We start from the raw sequence: 19,378 nt of genomic DNA, 5'->3' as shown, positions 1-19,378 counted from the left end.
TGCCCGGAGGCAGCGTGCAGGCAGGGACATCTCGGTGCCCCTCCTGGAGGACCCGGCCGCGGGCAGCCTGGCTGGGGGAGCGGGCAGGCTGCCTCCCTCCCCACCCCGATGCTTTAATCACATTTTCAATTCAAATCTGCTGCTATTTGATCCTCCGGGGGTGGCGACGGGGGGAAATATTTTTAGCTGTGCTTAAAGCTGCCGGGGCGGCTAAGGGAGATCGCGCAGGTTGCTGTGGCCGGGCGGAGTTAGACGGGATCCCCCCCCCTCCCTTTTTTCTTCCTCCTCCTCCTCCTCCTCTTTGCACATCTGAGAGCGGCAGCGGGGCTGGCTCCCCCCTCCCGGAGGTCGCCTTTGTTTTCCCCGTGTCGCTCTCCCGAGCAGCCCGAGGGGGGTGGGAGGGGGCCGGGGCCGGGCCGGGCTGGGCTGGACTGGGCTGGACCGGTCGCCCCTTCTCCTTCTCGCCCCGCCGGAGCCCGCGGAGTTGGTGCGGTTCCCCAGGGCGGCACTTTCTCCCCCACCCCGGGGCTGAGCAGCCACCGCCCTCCGGGACCCCCATGGCACCGCCGCGATGTTCGTGTCCCGGGTCCTGGATTTCCAGAAGACGCGCTACGCCAGGTAAAACCGTCGGCGCGGCGGTCCCCGACCCCCGGGTGCTTGCGGAGCCCCAGGACAGCCCCAGCCCCTGCCCGGGCTCGGCTCCGGCGGAGATGGAGCCCAAAGGGACCTTCAAAAGCTGCCGAGTGCCCCAAAGCCCAGGGCGGGTGCGGACTGGTCTTTTAGGAGGCGGCTACCTGTTTTTCTACATCCCTAAGGGATTCTGAGCATCCTTGGGAGCCCTCGATGCCTTTCGCTGGGTCTGACTTCACTGTTGTCCTCCCACTGCTGGGGGACCGACCCCACCACTGCCTGCAAACCCTCTGTGGAGGGACCAATGTTGCCCGGGGTCCCACTGCACCCAGGTGAAGCCCCCTCGGGGTGGCTCTCCCAGCCTGGACTTGGGGGCTCTGCAGGGCTCATATGGGATGCAACGGTGGTGGACCCTTTCCACCTCTCCGTGAAATGCCCAGGGAGGTTTTCCACCAGCAGCAGGGACTTGGTTTAGCAGCTCAGGTGTGTTAGGAAACCTCGTGGCATTACCCATGTAGGGGGACACCTGAGGACCGCTGGGCACAGGTCAGAGGGCACTTGGCCATGCATGCTGCTGCGGGATCAGATGTGGCTTTTAGCAGGGAGCTGGTGGGTGACACCGGGAGAGTGGCCACCCGCAGCCCTCCAGCATGCAGGGTGGCCGAGGACGAGTCAAATCTCACAGCACTGGATGATGCATGGCCAGACGGTGCTCAGGGGGGTGCTGAGTTTTGCACCGAGGACAGGCTTTGTTCCCAACTCTCTATGACTGTGGTGGGGATGTTTTCATCGCTGGGGAAGATCCCCCAGGCTGGCGCAGTTCCTGGGGGCGTTCAGCTCTGCTGCTGCTGCTGTCAGACTCCCAGTTGTCCTGCTAGAGTCAGATACCAGAGGAAAACTTGTCTGGAAAGGAGTGGTGATGGTGTTTCTTGCCTGCTCCAGGTAGGAGCATCCCCGAGGATATTTGCCTGGGTTGGGTAAGGGCAGGAGACCTCCCTCCCGCCTCCCCAATCCACCAGCTCCTCTCCTTCCAGGTGTCCCACGGGGAAAATCCATGCTTGCACCTCCAAAAGCTGCCTGAAACCTGTGGGCAGCTGCTCAAAGACGATTTTGATGCTGTAGCTGCCTCCTGATAACCTTTACCTGGGGGAGATGCAGGAAGTTCCCAGCAGGTCTGCACGATGCATCTGGTCCAAAATTCCTTGTGAAAACAGAGAATTCAAAACTCTTTTTCCCAGCTGGCATACGGAGGACCGGGCCAGGGGGAGATGGAGCCAAGCAAAGCTCTGTTCCCCCAGAGGAGGAGGAAAACTGTACCTTTGCCCCACAGCAGTGGTGCAGAGGATCTTTGGGAGCTGGGCAGCAGAGCAGGGGCTGCCCCCCACCAGTCCCCCCCAACAGAACCCATCTGCCAGCCTGTTGCTTGATTTATCCAAAATGAGTGTGCTCAAGGTTTGTCGTGGTCCTTTCTGGAGACAATTTGTTAAATGGGGATGAGGTGTTAGAGAGTGCCTTGCAGGGATAGAGCCCACGTGTGAGGCAAGGGCTGCAGGGCATCCTCCACCTCTCGCTGGGTGTCAGGGCTGGACGGGACGCAGGAGGAGATGGGTGTTCCCTGGGCTTTCACCCCAAGACATGCCAAGGCGATCGCCAGCATGAGATGCTAACCCAGAGCTTCCTACATCGCTGCAGAGATCCTCTTAGCCTAGCGCGTAAAAATAACAGTTGGCTAATCCCCGTCCCCCCCATGCTCCACGCACACCAGCTCTCCTCTCCGCAGAAATGCTCTGCTGTTGCATATCCCAAAAGAGACCCTAAAAGCTGCTCCTTCTTTTGTGCTGGGGATGCTCTCTCAGGTTCCCTGGGCTGCAAGTAACAGGGGACCAGGCTCTGCAATGGGGATTGGTGTGAGCAGGAGCCACAGGGCTGACAGCGGCGTATGCCCTTCAAGGCATCAGCAGCATCTTGTGACATCTTTTCAGAGGATGAGAAACTCTTGCTTGTGGCCTTCCTTGAAAAAAAAAAAAATCAGAAAGTTTTCCTTGTAGTGGAAAAGCCTAGAACAGCTTCATTTCTAATGTCATTTTATCTAATTTTGAGTGAGGACCAAGAAGGAGGAACTTGGCCATCAATACACACACCAAAAGGAATAAATAAAAACCAGCGTGGCAATGAAAGACCTGGTGTGTGAAAGCTGCTGCGAAGGCACCGGGCTTTGAGCAAAGAGATGAAAGGCAGCAATCAATGTGGGAGCATTTAGTGAACAGCCAGGAGAAAACTCGGGGCTGGAGGGGCACTGGGGTGTCCCCAAATCCCTCCCGGCTGGGCTTCGGAGATGGAGCATCATGGCTGGGGTGGAGGGGAAGAAAGCAAGCAGAGCGGGCTGTCACCGTGGTGGGAATAGGGATGCATGGCAATGCTGTTTGAGCAGGCTGTGGTTATAAATAAGGCTGTTGGTGGTTTCTGCTCTGCTGCAGGTCCAGGAGGCTCTTCCATCCTCTGCCACCATGGGGAAAGGGCGTTAAAGCGTGCCGTTGCTGCAGGGCTTTCCCTGTTGCTCGCAGCCTGCACCTCCTGGCTGACAGGCCAAGTTCAGCCACGACACTGGCAGCAGCATGCAATTTCTGGGTGCAAGCAGATGTGATTCCTCCTGCTTTATCCAACCACCAGATAGTTATTCCCCCATTCTCCCTCCACCCTTTCCTCTCCTCCTCCCAGCTCACCAGAACGGTGCCGATTTCCCACCAGAGCAAGAGATCGGTGCAAGTCGCATCTTCATTGAATCTCCTTGGCCAGGTTACACCGAGCCAGTAACCGACCCCTCCCCTCCACCTCACCGCCAGCTTTGACCCCATTTTGGCCCACTTTTTACTCAGACATGGTCCGGTGCCTCCTGCCCAAGCTGCTGTGGGGCTGCGGCTCAGCCCCAATCTCCCTGCAGGGACACAAAATGCTTCCCGGACTTTGGCCATCCAGAGCCGTAACTGAAAGGAAACATGATTAAGCGGGGAGCTGCTGTATCTGGCTGGCTTCAGCAGCTCCGGAGCAGCCGATGGAAAGGGGTTTGCTGGGAGCTGCAGGCTGCGCAGGGCACTGAATCATCCTAATTAACTGATAGCAGTTCACGATTTGATTTGTTCATGTAAAAAGCTCTAAATCTTACTGCGTTTGCTTGTCTTGCCCCGTGCAGAGTAACAAAGAGGAGCAGCGAGGAAAATCCACATTAATTTCTCAGCCCAGAAGAAGCAGGAGGTTAGGGAGAGCAGGGGCCTCTGTAGGTGCACGGTCCAGGCTTGTCCTCACCTGCCTGGTGTCCGCAGTGTAGACACTGCCACCTCCTCACCGGCACGAGGGGATGGAGAGCTGAACTCTACACTTGCTCAAAAGCAAATCCTCCGAGTTTGGGGAAAGGCAGCTGGAAGGCCTTCCTTGTTGCTCCCTGCACCTGTAATTACTGAGCAAGGAGCCATTCGCCCAGCCTTCCTCCAGCATCTCCAGGCAAGAGAGGGAGAGGAGAACCAGCAGGAATAGGAGGGAGAGAAAACACTGGGGTGCTGAGACCCCAAACACAAGAAAAGCAATGCCAGGCTGACAGCCTAAGCAGAGCTACCGTATTGGGAAGATCTGGTCCCTGTTTGCTTTGCGATGAACGCATGAGCAGCCCTTGCCTGTTCCCACACACACCGAGACGCTTTCCAAGAGCTCTGCTTCCCCCGCAGCCCACGTGGGATGAAGCAGTGAGAAGGGAAATGCTTTCAGCATTGATATCGCAGCTTGGAGCTGCTCGAGAGGCAGGGGCTCCGCACCTTGCAAATGCCAGCCCCATCCCACCATCCCCAGCAAGACCTGCCAGCCTGCCTGCAGCTGAGCAGATCCCCTTGCTGCAAAAGGCACAGCTCCAAGAAGTGGGGAGGCCCCCAAAATACCTAAGGAAGGCCAGGATCACCTGATGTCACTGACCAATTCCATATTGGTTGCTCTGTGGGGCCAGATACCCTCTTAAGATAGCACTGGTAGGATTCATCTCAGGTAGGTTTAGATGCCCAGGGTGCAGTTATCACTGGAGCCAGGTATTTAGAAGGCAACAAGTACTCAGAGCATCCTTTGTGATGGGGTATTCCCCCAAACTGCCCCTTTCCCTCCTTTGGGAGAGTTGGGGGACCCGGCAGGACAGGCTCAGGTGGGGATCACCACATTGGAGATGTGCAGAGGTGGGCAAGCCAAGCCCTGTGCCTTGTGCTTTTGGGGGAAGGACGGTCTCTTGGCTGCCTGGGAAATGGATGTACGATGGTCTTTTCCTTCCTTCAGCTGGTGTTGGATATCAGCCTGATGTGATTCTTTGGCACAGCTCGCTGTGGCCAGCTTCACGAGGTAGCGGCCAACACGATGCATGGGAAATTCAAGCCGCTGCCCAGCACAGCAGGTCAGTGAATGCGAGAAACGGGGCTCTGCCAGGACTGCTCCCAGGCTCGCCTTCCCCTCCTCCTCCTCCTCCTCCCTTCCCACACCCCCAGCTCCACAGCGAGACAAAGCAATGCAAACCGACTACAGCTCCTACGGAAAGGAAGGGAAAAGAGCACGACTTATTTCAGTGCAGCTTGGCTGCAGCTGCAAAAGGAGGTTTTTGAGTACCCAGAGAGGTGCTGCAAGGGGATGGATGCTCAGAGCAGGAGCTGAGCAAGGCAGAGGGGACATGACCAAACACACAGAGCTCCGATCTCCCTTTGGGGTTCTCCGTGTGAAATTGAACCTCAACATTTTCATGCAGTGAAAATCCAGAGTCTGACGGGCTCAATGTGATACAGTGCAACTTCTCATGGTAACACGGTACCACGAGCAGCACATTCCTGATGTTTGCTTCAGATGCCAATTAGTTGAGCTGAGCAGTGCTGACCTTCAGGAGGGTTTGGATCCAAGTTTGTGCTCCTGTTCAAGTTTATTGTCCAGGCTTGCTGCTGCTGAGGAAAGGATTTTATGCAGAGAGAGATCAGCAGGTCAGGGGCAAGGAGTTACCTTCCCTGCTGTGCTCAGCAGCGCTGGCTGGTGCCGTAGCATTAGACACAGCCCTGCTCTTTGTTGCAAATAATACTAATGAAATCCTGGTATCTGCTTGCCTGGCTGGTGAAATGCATGATTCTCCTCCTCTGCCTTCGTTGTCCAGAGGCATTTGCTGAATAATTTACAGATATCATTTGTACTTGAGTAGCATCCAGGAATCCCAAATGAGAGCCTGGCCCTGTCTCTCAGGGGATGCTATGGGAAGACCTTATGGACCTGAGAAACCGTGACCTGCCCATGTAATTTCACAGCCAGGGTAGGAGGCTGGGAAGGCTCCAGCCCCCAAACTGTCCAAATCCTCTGTCAGTGGGCAGAGGGGCCGGTGGTCGCGCTCACTCCTGCCCACCTTGGGCTGTTGCAGAGTTTAAGCAGGCAGAGCCAGCTCAGGATTTATCCCACTAACTTCTGTGCTCAGGGCAATGCAGGCAAGGCAGCAAGGAACATGCACAATGACTTTCCAAATAAGCAAATGGTGAATAATAGAGAATTTTCAGTTCTGGAAACAGTCCTCCTAACATTCACGAAACACCTGGGACATCAGAGTAATTTTGTGACTAATCAGCTGTTGTTGGAGGTCTCACGAGTACCAAACAAAACAAGAAGTCCCAGCTCAGAAAGTAATTTGGGAAACACTCGCCAGTCCCATCTGTTGTGAATAAACAAACAGCTCTGCTGTAGTTGCAGGGTCATGAATTACCTTGGAAAAGTTAGAGATACCATCTACATAAAGAGCAGAAAGCCTGCCGGAGAGAAAAATAAATATCCCTGCACAGAGGATGGGAATATGGACAGTTACGACCTTGCTGGGAATTACCTGCTGAGTTTCCACCCACCAGCCAAGCCCTGCTAGATATATGTGGGTTCTCATGGGTGCAGAAATGGTCTATGCCTGCGTCCACCCTGCTCTGGAGCCTCCCGTGCTTGTCTGTGCTAGGGTGAGGAGCAAGGAACAGGAATCGGGTGTACCCTTGGTGTGGTCCCTGGTGTGTTCAGGGAAATAGCAGCGTATTCCCTCCCGCCAGCCTCAGCCCCTCCTGTACCCCCTGCTGGGGCAGCAGGATGTGCTGGGGGGGTGGGGGGTGTCTTCCCTGTCCCTTCATGGGGGACGTCTGTGCCTGCAGTTCAGAGCCAGGTACAGCATGGACGTGGCTGAGCACGTGGTCCCTGTCTGGGAGCATCTCTAAGTGGGCAAGCAGACTTGTTCAGCGTTTCTCATGGCATGCAGGCTGTGTAGTGCCAGGGGATGGTCTACAGCCAGCCCAGGGTGTTTCCACATGTCAGAGTGCTGGGAACAAGCAAAACTGGGATGAGGGTAATCAGAGGTGATAAATGAGCATTCAGACTGCAGCCTGTTTTGACTTGCTTTGTGGAAGCAAGGCTTGCACCGGGGGCTTCTGGGCAGGTTACTCCAGAAATCTGGTAATCTGCTAATTTACCCATAAGAAAGGTTGAGAGGTGCTGGTTTAGATGAAAAGCCCTTCAGTTTGCTGCCTCAGTCGCTTCCTACCCAAGCTGCCAGCTCTTTGCACGATGCCAGAACACAGTACAAAAGAAAATGCTGTGCCATCTTGCTGCTTCTCACGTGGGATGGGCTGGAATCAAAGGAGTAGCCCACGGAGCAGGCTTATCCTGGCTGCCCCTTCTCCCCCAGCCCAGGGAGCCGACCTGCAAGCTTACAGCACACACAGCTCAGCTTTCCAAACCAGGAGCGCCATATGTTCACGTAGGAGCGTGCAAGCACCGAGGAGCAGGCATAGAAATAGAGGTTTCAGCTCTTAACGGGGTGCCACGCAGCCGTGCACGTGCCCGCGTGGGTGGCTCTGCAGATGGCAACGCTGGGCAGCGTCAGCCTGAGCCTCTGCATTTCTGCTTCCCAGTGGCAAACGCTTCTGTGTCAACGGGTAGGAAGGAAAAGCAGGATTTCTCGAGTGCTCCTGGGTTGGATAAAGCAGCTTTGTGGTACTGCAGAGTTTGGGGACTCCGCACCAGGAGCTGCAACCACAGGGAGAGAGAGGAGGGCTGCCGAGCCTTTCCCATGTCACCGAGTTGCAGAATTGATGTGCTGCACTTGAGGGGGGGCCCTGAGCACATCCCCATGGTCCTGCTCTGTCTCCTGCATCCTGGGATCGTGCCCCATAAGTGAGCGGCGCTCAGGGCCCTGCACCACACTGTCACACACAGCTCCCCAGGACTGAGCTAATTGCGAGCCACGGAGGAGCTCAAGGGGATGAAGCCTCTTAGCAGGGACGGCAGCTGGAGCATTACCAGATTACGGGGCAGCAGCAAAGCACACGCCAAGCCCCAGTTTACAGGGATGCTGCCGCAGCAGCTCACAGGCGAGCACAAGCCTGCGGACCAAGCCCTGGCATCTGCACTGGGTGTGCAGCCTCTGGGCTCATCAGGGCAAATGCAGACCATGCACTGGAGAGGGGTCTGGGACCAGTCTGCCCTGCAGGGACACATCTGCTCCGTCACCGTCACTTTAGGTATCACAACACTTGCTCTACTGAAGGACAACCCAAAGGGCCCCAGCAGGACTTACCACCACTGCCGGTTAGCATCCAGCAAAGGCTTTCTCCAGCCTTCCTCTCTGATGAGATGCCACCATCAGGATCCTTCAACAGCTCCTCTGTTACTTAAAAACCAGTCATGACTCCCCGTCATAAGGAGAAGGAGAAATCCCCTCGATTTGCAGTCAAATCTCCAGGAGCTGCCCAGCAGGGAACACAGCCTGGAGATACCCCAGCTCCCTGGGCAGGAGGGTGAACACACAGCAAACCAGCACCCCACCTCCAAAGACATTAAACCAGATCCTGAGCAAGCCCAGCCCTTTTATAAGCCATTCTCAGGTGAAACCTGTAGAGATTAGCTGCTGTGGGGAGATTCACATCACCTGGGAGCAACCTTGGACGTGCTGCCTGCTCCTTCGTCCCCCCAGCCCTCAGTGCAACACACGGCACCGGCATTTAGTGCTTCACGGGTTGTGAAGGGGATGTGGTGGCTCTTGAAGTGTCATTGCCATGGCCACGGCCTCAGCAATGTGCAGGGGGAGCCCAGCTCCTCAATGCATAGATACGCAGCCACGTGTCATGTATATAGCCTGATTTATAGCAGGATTGGGGGTGTCAGGTGTTGGACTGGCTTTTTGCAAGAGCAGGGGTGAGCTGCTCAATGGGAGTAGAGCCAACCCCCAGCTCACGCCTCGCCATCCATTTCTTAGTGGTGATTTTACACCCTCCTCACATTATCCTTCCACCAGCTCGCCTAAAGGGTGTCAAAATTATTACCCTCACTTGGAGAGGGGGAAAGGGGGGGTGAGAGGGAGATGAAGTGACATGGCAGAGGCTGGCCAGAGAGTCAGTGTCGAAGGCAGGACTAAATCCCACCTCTCCCAAATTGCAGCCTGGCCTGGGTCTCCGTTAGGGCTGTTCCCCCCCGTGTGTGTAGGGGACAGCTTTCCTGCAAAGTGTCCCACGGCTCTGCCCGTGTTGAGTGTGTGGTGCCCATGGAGTGGCTGATGCAGGTTGTCTTGGTGCCCCCAGGAGAGCTCAGCTGCTCAAATGCTCACACACGAGCCATCCCGAGGAATAATTTAATTTAGTCCCCTTTTCACTTTCTTGTCCCCCATCGCAGCAAAGCAAAAGCCAGGCAGATCTGCATGATTTTTGAGGTCAGAACTTTGTTCTTGGATAAAAGTCTTTAAAAAACTCAAAAAAACCCCCATCCCAAAGCCACAAAAAACCGAAGTGGGAGAAAGAGAAGGAGAAAGGAACAAGCCTGGGAAGCTGGCTCTGCACTTTGCCCCAGCTGCCGGGGACAAGGGGCTCTTTGTTTCCCCGGCCGGAGCCTGCTGCACCGGCCCTTTTCAGTCTCCCTCCCTGGGAAAGGGGCCAGGGTGAAGCAGGCACAAGCAGGGCAGGCAAAACCCTGGGGCTGCAGTGAATAACCTCTGCTCGGACCCCCACCAAGCCCCCCATCTTCATATAGCCGCTCTGTATAGCATCTGCCAGAAGTGGTACTGGGAGAAAAAGGTGCCCGGGAGCCCCCCGGGTCTCTGCTTCCCAAGCACCATCCCTGAAAATGAACATGCTCGTGTTCCTGCTGTGCAGGAGGTTTTAAACCTTTCTGTGTCTCTTGGACTTTGCAATCTTAAAACACCTGCTAAAATGCATTGAAGCACCCAGCCGGTGCGTAATCACCTGCCCGCGGCTTCCCGGGCTGGCCGTGTCGAGCGAGCTACATCACTGCGGCTTTGCTGGGGCCCCGGGCGGGTGGCAGCGTAGGCTGGAGGCTGTTGGGGACAAGCCGCTGTTATCTCCTCCCACCCCAGGGACACTGCCAGCGTGTCCCCAAGCGTACGGGTGCAACGACACGGACCTGGCGATGATTGTGGATTCAGCCAGCCGGGCAGGATACTTGCTTCAGGGATCAGATCTAAGTTTGGGGCTGTGTTTCCCTTCTTCTCCTTATTTTCTTGCATTGAAAAACCCCGGAGCTCTGCCTGGCTGCCAGCAATTCCCCTTCTCCTGATCCCAGTTGCACAGAGCCGGGACTAGGAAATACGCAGCAGCCACCCCTGGGGCTCTCAGCTTTCATCAGCTCTAAGGAGAGTCGCGGGTGCCCTCCCTGAGTGCGTCTGTCTGTCTGTCCGGGCTGGAGCTCAGGTTTGAGGCTGGTTTTGCACGCCGGTACGGCAACTTTCTGCAGCCTGGGAGCGATGCAGGGCTCCCCGCGCCCTGCCCCGCACCCATGCCAGCGTGCACAGGGATGACATGAGCTGGATGGATGCTTGGCATCCCGGGATGGTCTGGGAGGTAGATAAAGTCCCAGGAGGGAAGAGAAGGTGAGCAAATGGCCTCCGCACCCCTGGGGAGCAAGGTGCTGCAGGACAGCCGGGGACTCATCCTGCCCTGCCAGGAGATGTGCAAACACCGGCTGTTCCCGTGCTTGTTTACACAGCTCTGCTCCTGAGCACAAAGGGCAACGAAAATGTGCCCAACTAGCCCCAAAACGCAATGCTGGCTGCTCTGGGAGGGCCCCACTGTACCCAGGCTGGCCCAGCACTTTGCAGCCAGGTCCCACATCCGCGATGCTCCGTTTCCCATCCTTCACAAGCTGATGCTCATTAGAAAGTGGGACAGGAATATGAGAATGATCTCTTCCCAGGTCAAAAAAAAAGATCCTCCTCAAGGCTATTTCTCCCTCCGGGGAAAGCAGGCGTTCGCAGTGTCCTGCACCAGCATGGCTTTGGGCTTCAGGGACACGCACGCTGTTCGACCTCATCCCGTGGGGATGGGCAGGGTGGCCCTTCCCGGGAGGATATTTGCACCCCGGGGATCCCTTCCCAAAGGGCCTGGAGGGGTCTGTGGGAACCAGCCCCACCGCTGCTCCCTGTTCCTGCTCTGAACAGCAACCGCCAGAACGGAGGGGAGACGGCACGGGGCTCTGTTAAAACAAATAAATCCGAGGAAAAGGCCTTGTACATGTTTCCTCAGCAACCACGATGTTATGAGGGATGTCTGGGCTCCCCCCTCCTCTTCTTATTATTAAAAGGGAAAAGAAAGGGAAGCAGAAAGTGAAGGGCAGCTGGGGACAGTCTCCTGGCAACGCTGGGGACAGTAATGTCCTGCCAGGGGGACATGGCTCCAACGCGGGGAGCCTGGCCAGTCCTCATGGCAGAAGTGGCGGGATGGAGAGGGCATCCCTGGTGTCCCCTGGGGTGGAGGCGATGGCACGCAGGGCACGGCCACATCCCCAGGGATGCCCGGCTGCTTCCCGGCCACGGCAGCCTTGCTAAGCCCTGATTTACCCAGCGCGGGTCCCTGATTTGCAGAGTGGTGGGAGCTTAATCCCCTCTGTTTCCTCCTCTTAATTCAAGACATTTTTTGGTGACGATGACCACGCTTCTTCCCGCAGTGCCGGGGTCCGGCTGCAGGCAGGGCAGGGGCTGGGGGCTGCTGCCTGCCGGGGAGTGCCTCGCACGCCCGAGCCTGCTGTGGCCACGCTCCCCCCCCACTCAAACCCTTGTTATTTAAGCTATTTAATCCATCCTGGCTTGCTTTTTAATAGATAGCAGTGAGCAACTCAGGCGGTGGGTCTGAGCAGGCAGAGGATGGCAGAGGAGTCCGCACGGGCATGGGTGGCTCGGGGACAGGGAGAGGGGACTTTTACGGCCTTTCCCAGTGCCCTGGACCGAGGGGTCACCCTGTGCCCTGTGGCAAGGTCCTGCCAGCCCCCTCGCCCCCTCGCCGGGTGCAGCTCAGCTGTGAAACGCGCTGCAGATGGTGCCGGAGCCGAGAGCAAACGGGGTCAGAAAGCAATTAGCCCAGGTCCTGCAGGGCAGCCCCGCTGGCGCCCGATTAGCCCAGCCGTCCTGACCTGAGCCGCAGCAGAAAAGGTCTTTAAACCCTTGATTACCAGGAGCAGCCAGGGAAGGATCACTCTCTATTTGCCCGTTTCTTATTCTCTTTCTCTAAGCCTCACTGCTGGCCCCTGCCAGAAGAGGATGCTGAGCAAAGCAGCACTTTGCTCCAACCTGCTATCACGGATGCATATTTAATTTGCCTCTTAATACGGCGTTATGTACATAGCAATGGACTAGCCAAGCCCGACACTATTTTTTATCGCTGTGTGTTGATCCGACAGGAGAAATCAATATGTTCCTTCAAACGCCAAGAGCAAGCTGATACCTCAGACTAAGAGAAACAGAAATAAAGATACAGGTTTCCAAGGGAGTGTGGCGGGGTTTCCCCCTGCAGCAATCTGTGCTGAGACATGCGGCCCCTGAGGGTAGGAGGTAGATGCAGGTGGTACCCCAACACCGAAGCATCACAGGGATACCCTCGTTGGAGCTGGGCACACTGCTGTGACATGAGGGTGTCACCGCTGGACGGGTCACGGACCTGCAGCCATGTGCCCTCTTCTCCGCTGCCAGGGCTGTGCTGGTCCATTTTCTCTGGGGCAGATGGGCTGTAACCGGATCGTGTCGTTACATGGTGTCTCAGTTTTTCCACCTGTGAAATGAAGATGGTGAGAAGTGCCAGTGTCACAGGAGCTGGCAGCCAGACAGGCCACTGACCATCACCCCTGCCCCATTTCGGGACAGGTCGGGAGATGCTCCAGACCTTATCGATCCATCCTTGGAGCAGCTTCCCCTGCATCCTTCCCACCGCTGCCCTGTCTGCCCTCTCCTGCCCGCAGCAGCAGGCAGAGCTGGCTCCTGCCCTCTGCTTCCAAGCAGCGGCAGCTACCGGGAAATGCTTCAGCCTGAGCCGTAGCTGAGCAAGACCTGGGGTCCTGGCATTTGGGGCCAGTCAGATGGACAAGCCGTGCCCAGTGCCGGGGTCACTTCTGCAGGGCAGCTGGAGCAAAGCCGAGCCGAGGTGGGGCTCCAGACTGGGGGCTGGTGGGTGTCCCTCTGCAGACCCCTCCAAAAGGGCTTTCCCCCAACCCCATCCCCTCAGCGTGTTTCTCTCCCTGCTTCTTGCTGCAGGTTCATGAATCATCGCGTCCCGTCCAACCGCAGGTACCAGCCGACGGAGTACGAGCACGCAGCGAACTGTGCCACCCACGCAGTGAGTCCCTGTCCCCATCCCAGGGCGAGGGAGGACGGTGCTCAGCTCTCCGGGGATCCCCCGAGAAACCACAAAGGCCACCAGTCCTTATGGTTGGACTCGATGATCTTAAAGGTCTTTTCCAACCTAAACGATTCTATGATTCTATGATTAAAAATGTCCGTGTTCAGCCCTGGAGCAGCTCCTGAGGGTCCCTGGGCTGTGATGAGGCAGATGTGCCCCAGGTGCTCCCAGGGAGCGAGGATGCTCTCCCTCCTTCTGCCCCGGGAAGCCAGGGTGCATCTTCCTTGCTCCCCCCCACCATGGCCCTGTGACCCCAGGGAAGCTGGCCGTGGGCTTAGTGGGGCAGGAGTATTTTGCAAAGTTCCCTGAAAATGGAGTGTTTTTCACAGCAGGAACAGCGACAGGCGCCCCATGGACCTGCCTACACAGCCGCGGGAGTAAGCGCTCCCCACATCAGGGATTCTCTCGGGAGCTGGCAGCTCCTGCTCTGAGCCCTGGGAGATGACTCAGAGGTCACCATCCTCCTTGTGCCTTCCTCCTTCCCCCTATCTCCACCTGGAGAAGCTGCTTTGGAGCTGCACCACACCAGGAGAGACCCTGCCTGACCAGTGTGGGCGGTGGTAGCTTCAACCAGAAGCAAAAAAAAAACAGAACAAGGAAAAGCAGAGACTGTTGTAGCTGCTCAGTGGAAACGCAGAGAGTCAACAACAGGTTTGCTTCTCCCTTCCAGTTCTGGATCCTGCCCAGCATCCTCGGCAGCTCCATTCTCTACATCCTCTCCGACGACCAGTGGGAAACAATCTCAGCCTGGATCTATGGCTTTGGCTTGTCCAGCCTCTTCATCGTCTCCACCATCTTCCACACCATCTCCTGGAAGAAGAGGCATCTCAGGTACCAGCTCTGATCACCTGAGGCTCGGGAAGCGGGAGAGGGTCCGGAGGCCCCTGGTGCCGCAGGCTCTGACCTGTCTGTCTGTCCGTCCCGCAGGACTGTGGAGCACTGCTTGCACATGTTCGACAGGATGGTGATCTACTTCTTCATCGCGGCGTCGTACGCTCCCTGGTGAGTTGCTGGTGGGTGGGGGCCATCGCTTGGCCCCACTGGAGGGGAAGAAAATCAGCCCAGCTCCAACAAATAGGGTTTCCCTCTCCGGCTTTGGCTCTGCTCGAGGCTGTACCCTACCCCTTTCCACAAAACTTTCCTATCCTATAGATTTCAACCCCTTTATGTTGAAGTTACAAGTCGGGAGGACCCTTTGGTGGGACAGCCATGGGGGTGAGGGCAGCATTTCCCTCGGTACCTTGCTGCCCACAGCCCGGACCAGGGTGCTGCCCTGGACCCTCCTCACCACAGACCTGGCTCTTGCAGGCTGAACCTGCGGGAGTTGGGTCCCTGGGCCTCCCACATGCGGTGGATCATCTGGATCATGGCATCTATCGGGACCGTCTATGTTTTCTTCTTCCATGAGCGGTGAGTGCCTTTACCCGACCCCGTGTTGGTGGGTATCACAGAGCCCAGCTCAGCTCTGCCAGCCCCTCTTAATGCCCCGATGGTCGTGAAGATGCAGGGGAGAGCAAGAAGGATGGAGACAGACAGACAGATAGGTACAGGGTCCTTGGGCAGCCTCCTGGCCAACTGGCAGTGGAGGGCTTCCTTGGACCACGTCCTTCCCCATCTGCACCTTGTTTTTAGGAACTTTGGTGGCAGGGACCTGGGAGCAGGAACCTGGGAGCATGGACGTGGGAGCAGGGATGTGCTGCCATGAGTTGCTTCTTCCACGTGGTGGCACCAAATAGAAAGCAAAAGGCCCCAGATGTCTCCCCGAAGCCCCAAGCACCCGGCCCTGAGCTGGTGGCTCCCAAGCCAAGGTGGGGGGGTCCATCACGCCCGGTGAAGGGTGCCAGCCCTGCCGTGGTGGTGTGGCTCATGCATGAGGACGTGGGACCTGCCGTGGTGGCATCTCCACCCCTTTTCCTATAGCATGGCAGTGGCCATTGCAAGTGTAAAAACTCGATGCTTCCTCCGCACCTGCCTCCGAGCAGCTTCTCTGTCGGTCGCAGGTACAAGCTGGTGGAGCTGGTGTGCTACGTTATCATGGGCTTCTTCCCTGCCTTGGTCATTCTCTCCATGGTAAGCCACCGCCGGGAAGCACACGGGCTCAGCGCGAGGGACAAGTCCAGTGGGTTGGTGCGATCCAGGCTGCATGATGGATAAAGCCATCCCCGAATACGACGTGGCCCGGCTCAGTTTTGCAAATGATTCGGGTGCCCAGCAAATACCACGTGCATCTCCAGCGGACCTGCTGCCCGGGCTCCGTTGCGTTGAAAGCCTCCCAGCTCTGCCGGGCTGCTGGGTCCCCGCTGCGTTGCTGGAGGGGAGGGTGTAGCAGAAGGCAGAGCGAGGGTCCTGCCTGCACCCCGCAGCTGGGGCCACGCTTCTGGTCTTGATGGAGCAGTGGGGAAAGGGCAGGTACATCGTGGCCATCACTGAGCCCTCCCTGCTTGCTCCCAGCCCAACAGGGATGGCCTCCCGGAGCTGGTGGCCGGTGGACTCTTCTACTGCCTGGGCATGGTCTTCTTCAAAAGTGACGGCCGCATCCCCTTCGCCCATGCCATCTGGCACCTCTTTGTGGCCATCGGAGCTGGCATCCACTACTACGCCATTTGGAGGTACCTCTACCGGCCTGGCACGCTGGAGGCTAAAACACCCCGGTAGATGCCTTAAAGACATCGTTTGCACCAACTGGCACATGGGGGCATGGAGGGGAGCGGGGAGGCAGCCTGCGCCGTGGGCTTGCCCCGAACCACCCACTCGCCCCGCAGGCAGCAGCCGCCGGTGCCCTTTCTGCAGGGACAGGAGAGCCTGGAGGTTGATTTTAAACAGATTCTTCTTTTTTAACCTCGGGAACTGTTTATTTTTTTAGGCAAAGGTTTCGTAACGTGGTGACTGACCGACGGGCGATAGGGGAGCAACCGCTCGCCGGGGGCTTGGGGGGGCCTCGCTCACCTGCCTGGCCCTGAGCATCCCACAAGAGTGGGGACCTTGGTCCTGCATGCCCCTGGCTAGTGACACCCTTGGTTTGGCTACTGGAGCCCTTAGCGTGGGTCACCCAGGGGACTGGAGGAGTCGGGATGGGGGGAGAGACCTGGCCCCTTTCCCCTGGGATGCCTGGGCATGCAGCTGCCCCAGCCGGGGAGGGGGGCACGTCGGCACCCCCCCACCACCCGGGCTCGGCTCCTAATGGTCCTCGGTCTTGTCAGCATTAACTGCCCCCTCCCAAGTTCTTGATGGGCAGGTCCAGAGTCAACAAAGCCTTACATGGGATTGAAACTTGAATCTCTTCCAGAGCTCCCCAGAGTCCCCGAGCACTGGAAAACCCTTTCTCTAAGCCAGTATTAAGTGCACAACTCGGTACGTCCCTCCTGGACGGGCCCTTGGAGCCCCCACAGACATTTTCTCCCTGGGGCGCTTTGTTTTCCTCTCTGGTCCCGGTGCCAGAGGCAGCCCCGAAGCACGGCCCCGCTCCCGGGCTCTGCCGCGCACGTGCCTTTGGCGGGGAGCAGGGGGGGATCCGGCTCCCGGCACCCACCTGGCTGGGGTCAGCCCATCCGCACCAGGGGATTTTCTTTCTCCTCGAGGGAGGGAAGCAAACCTCCCTGGATTGGGATCACGGGGCTGCCTGCCTTCTCTGATCCCATTTTGATGATGAATCTCTTGCTCAGTATCAGATTTAAATCCACTTTTGGGAGGAATTCCGACATTCCTGGGAATGCCACAGGGAAGGGACACATCTGCATGCTGCTCGGAGGTGAGGTCCTAGTGATGCCTGGTTTTGAAACCCCTAACCACGGCTACGCAGTGCTCTCCAAGGCAGAGTAACGGGGCGTGGAGCACCCGTCCAGCCATCAGGAGCAGCCCTGACGCTGATGGAATGGGAAAACCACACCTGGTCCTGCTCCCCAAACACACCGGCAGAGCTGCTGGAGCCGGGAGGGTCTGGTGCGTGCCGGGCTCTAGTGCATGCCGGGCTCTGGTGCGTGCCAGGCTCTGTGCCGGGAGCTGGCCGGCAGAGCAGCGCTGCCTGCACCTTCCCTGGGAGCCCCCGAAGGCATCGATTTCCCATCACCTCTCTTTGGCCTCTTGATTAATCGCAACTGCAGCAGTCTCAGCGCAACATGGCAAGCAAAAGAGATTTATGGCCATCATCCCACATCTCCTGTTTCTCCGGCAGCGTGCCGAGGAGCCGAGTTCCTGGCTCTGTCCCACTTCTGGCAGAGCTTAGGGTCCCCCCAGCCTGCAGTGCCCCAGGACCGACTCTCCAGGGCCATGCCATTTTGCAGCAAATTGCCAAAGAGAAAGCATCCAGATACTCCTCCCCTCCTGACGTGGTGGCTGTGGTCACCAGGTTGGCAAAAAAATCCAGTGGGTTTTCACTTCCATAGGCAGAAGGTTCCTATAAGGCCCCGGGTGCTCAGCACCCCAGCCCAGCATGAGGCTGCTGGGGGGTCTCTGCCCAGGGCACCCCAAAGCAGCCTTTGTGCTGGGACACCTCTTGGGGTGACGGGTGGTCGTAGGGACAGGGGTGAATGACCTGGTGTGAGCCCAGCTCTGCTGCTGCCTGTCCCAGGCCCCCAGGACGCAGCCCTTGGTCCATCACCTACCGCAGATGGAGGGGTGGAGAAGGACGAGCTGTGAGTAACCAGCAGTTGATGGAGCATGTCTGGGGTTGGAATAGCGGGATATGGGTCCCAGAGCAGGAGCTGCCATTTTTTCTGTCTGGCAAGTCATTACTCTTCTCCGTGCCTCAGTTTCCCCATCTGTAAAATGGGGGTGAAGACACTGACCTACCTCACAGGGCTCACGTGAGGACCCCGTGAAGCACTTGGAGGACAACCAGCGCTTTAGAAACACGCACTTCAATTTTCACCGAGTCTGGGGGACTGGACTTCCAGAGCCACCGCAGGGCACGGTGACAACTGCGGCTCAGCGTGCCCGGATCTCCTCCCCCTCCATCACTACATCCCACAGGGGAGCCACCCTGGGGACAGACCATGCACACAGCAGTCCCAGTCGCCAGGCAAACGTGCCCTGGCAGGGGCTGAGGATGCCCAGGGACCACCATCGTGTTTTGTCCGCGGGCTTCGTCCCATGGAATTTATCTTGGAAGCCATTTCACTACTGGGGGCTTTCGGCCCTAAATCCGTCCTGGGGGCTCCCAAGGCACAGGGAGGTGCCAGAAGGACCTTTCCAAGGCTGCTTCAACTCAGCCTTCTGCTGAAAACGTAGGGCAGGGCAGACGCCCGGGTAGGAATGGGTGGCCAGGCTCTGTCGGGGACATCGCCACCCTGCCTTGAGCCCGGATTTGCCGAGTGGGCTTCTCCATAACCGAGAATTCCCCCCTCTTCTCTTGCTTCTTAAGTCCTTCCCTTGCAAAGCAGGGTGGGAGGCGCAGAGCAGAAGGATTGTCCTCCTATTTTATACTGATTTTAAACGACTCGTAACATTCAGGATGACTGTGGAGGAGGGTTCGAGGGATCTTTTTACCATCTCGTGTTTTTCACTGTCCATTCTTGTTCAATCAGTATTTTATATTTAACACAGTATTGGGTCAAATTAAAAACAAATGTAAGGAAAATAACGCTAGTGAATATTGTTTCCTGTGGAGTAGGATTGAAATAAAACCTCAAGATACCTCACTAATGCCTGCTTGTTAAATCAAAATGAGTTTTCCTGCAGTATCTGGAAATAAACCCGTTTTCTATCTGACTTGCCCCGCATGGCATCGCTCTCCGGTGGGGAGAGGAGCCACTCAACCTGCCGCAGCGAGGCCCTGCTCACGGCGATGGAGCGCTGAGCACCAACTCACCTCGGTGCATGGATGACATTGCCATCTGCTAGCTCAGCTTGCTGGGGGGGGTCCAGCGTCACTTCGCCCTTCGCACCAGCTGCACAGGGAAATTTGGGAGGTTGGGGATGGGTTGAGCTCCAGAGTTTCCTTAAAAAAAAAAAAAAAAAGGTGAGTTTGCTGATGGCAGCCCTGTGCTCGGCGGCACCGGCTGAAGGGCTTGCCAGCATCTCACCAAAGTGGTTTCAGCGTAACCACTCTGCACGCC

General features: G+C 57.3%; 1 protein-coding gene across 1 annotated transcript; it reads left to right on the top strand.

Moving 5' to 3' along the window:
• Positions 1-292: 292 nt before the first annotated feature.
• On the top strand, positions 293-18,961 carry MMD2 (monocyte to macrophage differentiation associated 2). Its single transcript, XM_075164876.1, has 9 exons — positions 293-618; positions 13,181-13,262; positions 13,996-14,156; positions 14,253-14,327; positions 14,634-14,735; positions 15,326-15,395; positions 15,777-15,934; positions 16,988-17,073; positions 18,121-18,961. The coding sequence occupies exons 1-9, from the start codon at positions 572-574 to the stop codon at positions 18,129-18,131; spliced, it is 792 nt and encodes a 263-aa protein (XP_075020977.1). The 5' UTR covers positions 293-571; the 3' UTR covers positions 18,132-18,961.
• The last annotated feature ends 417 nt before the right edge of the window (positions 18,962-19,378 follow it).

The sequence above is a fragment of the Calonectris borealis genome, chromosome 16, assembly GCF_964195595.1.
Source record: "Calonectris borealis chromosome 16, bCalBor7.hap1.2, whole genome shotgun sequence".
Lineage (NCBI taxonomy): Eukaryota > Metazoa > Chordata > Aves > Procellariiformes > Procellariidae > Calonectris > Calonectris borealis.
The sequence above is the reverse complement of the archived record's forward strand: the minus strand, read 5'-3'. Positions and strand labels throughout refer to the sequence as shown.

Excerpts from the sequence above, each read along its gene's own strand:
- MMD2 (XM_075164876.1), top strand. The coding sequence starts at position 572 with ATGTTCGTGTCCCGGGTCCTGGATTTCCAGAAGACGCGCTACGCCAG. Across the intron at positions 619-13,180 it reads CAGAAGACGCGCTACGCCAG|GTTCATGAATCATCGCGTCC; the intron begins GTAAAACCGTCG and ends TTCTTGCTGCAG. Across the intron at positions 13,263-13,995 it reads CGAACTGTGCCACCCACGCA|TTCTGGATCCTGCCCAGCAT; the intron begins GTGAGTCCCTGT and ends TCTCCCTTCCAG.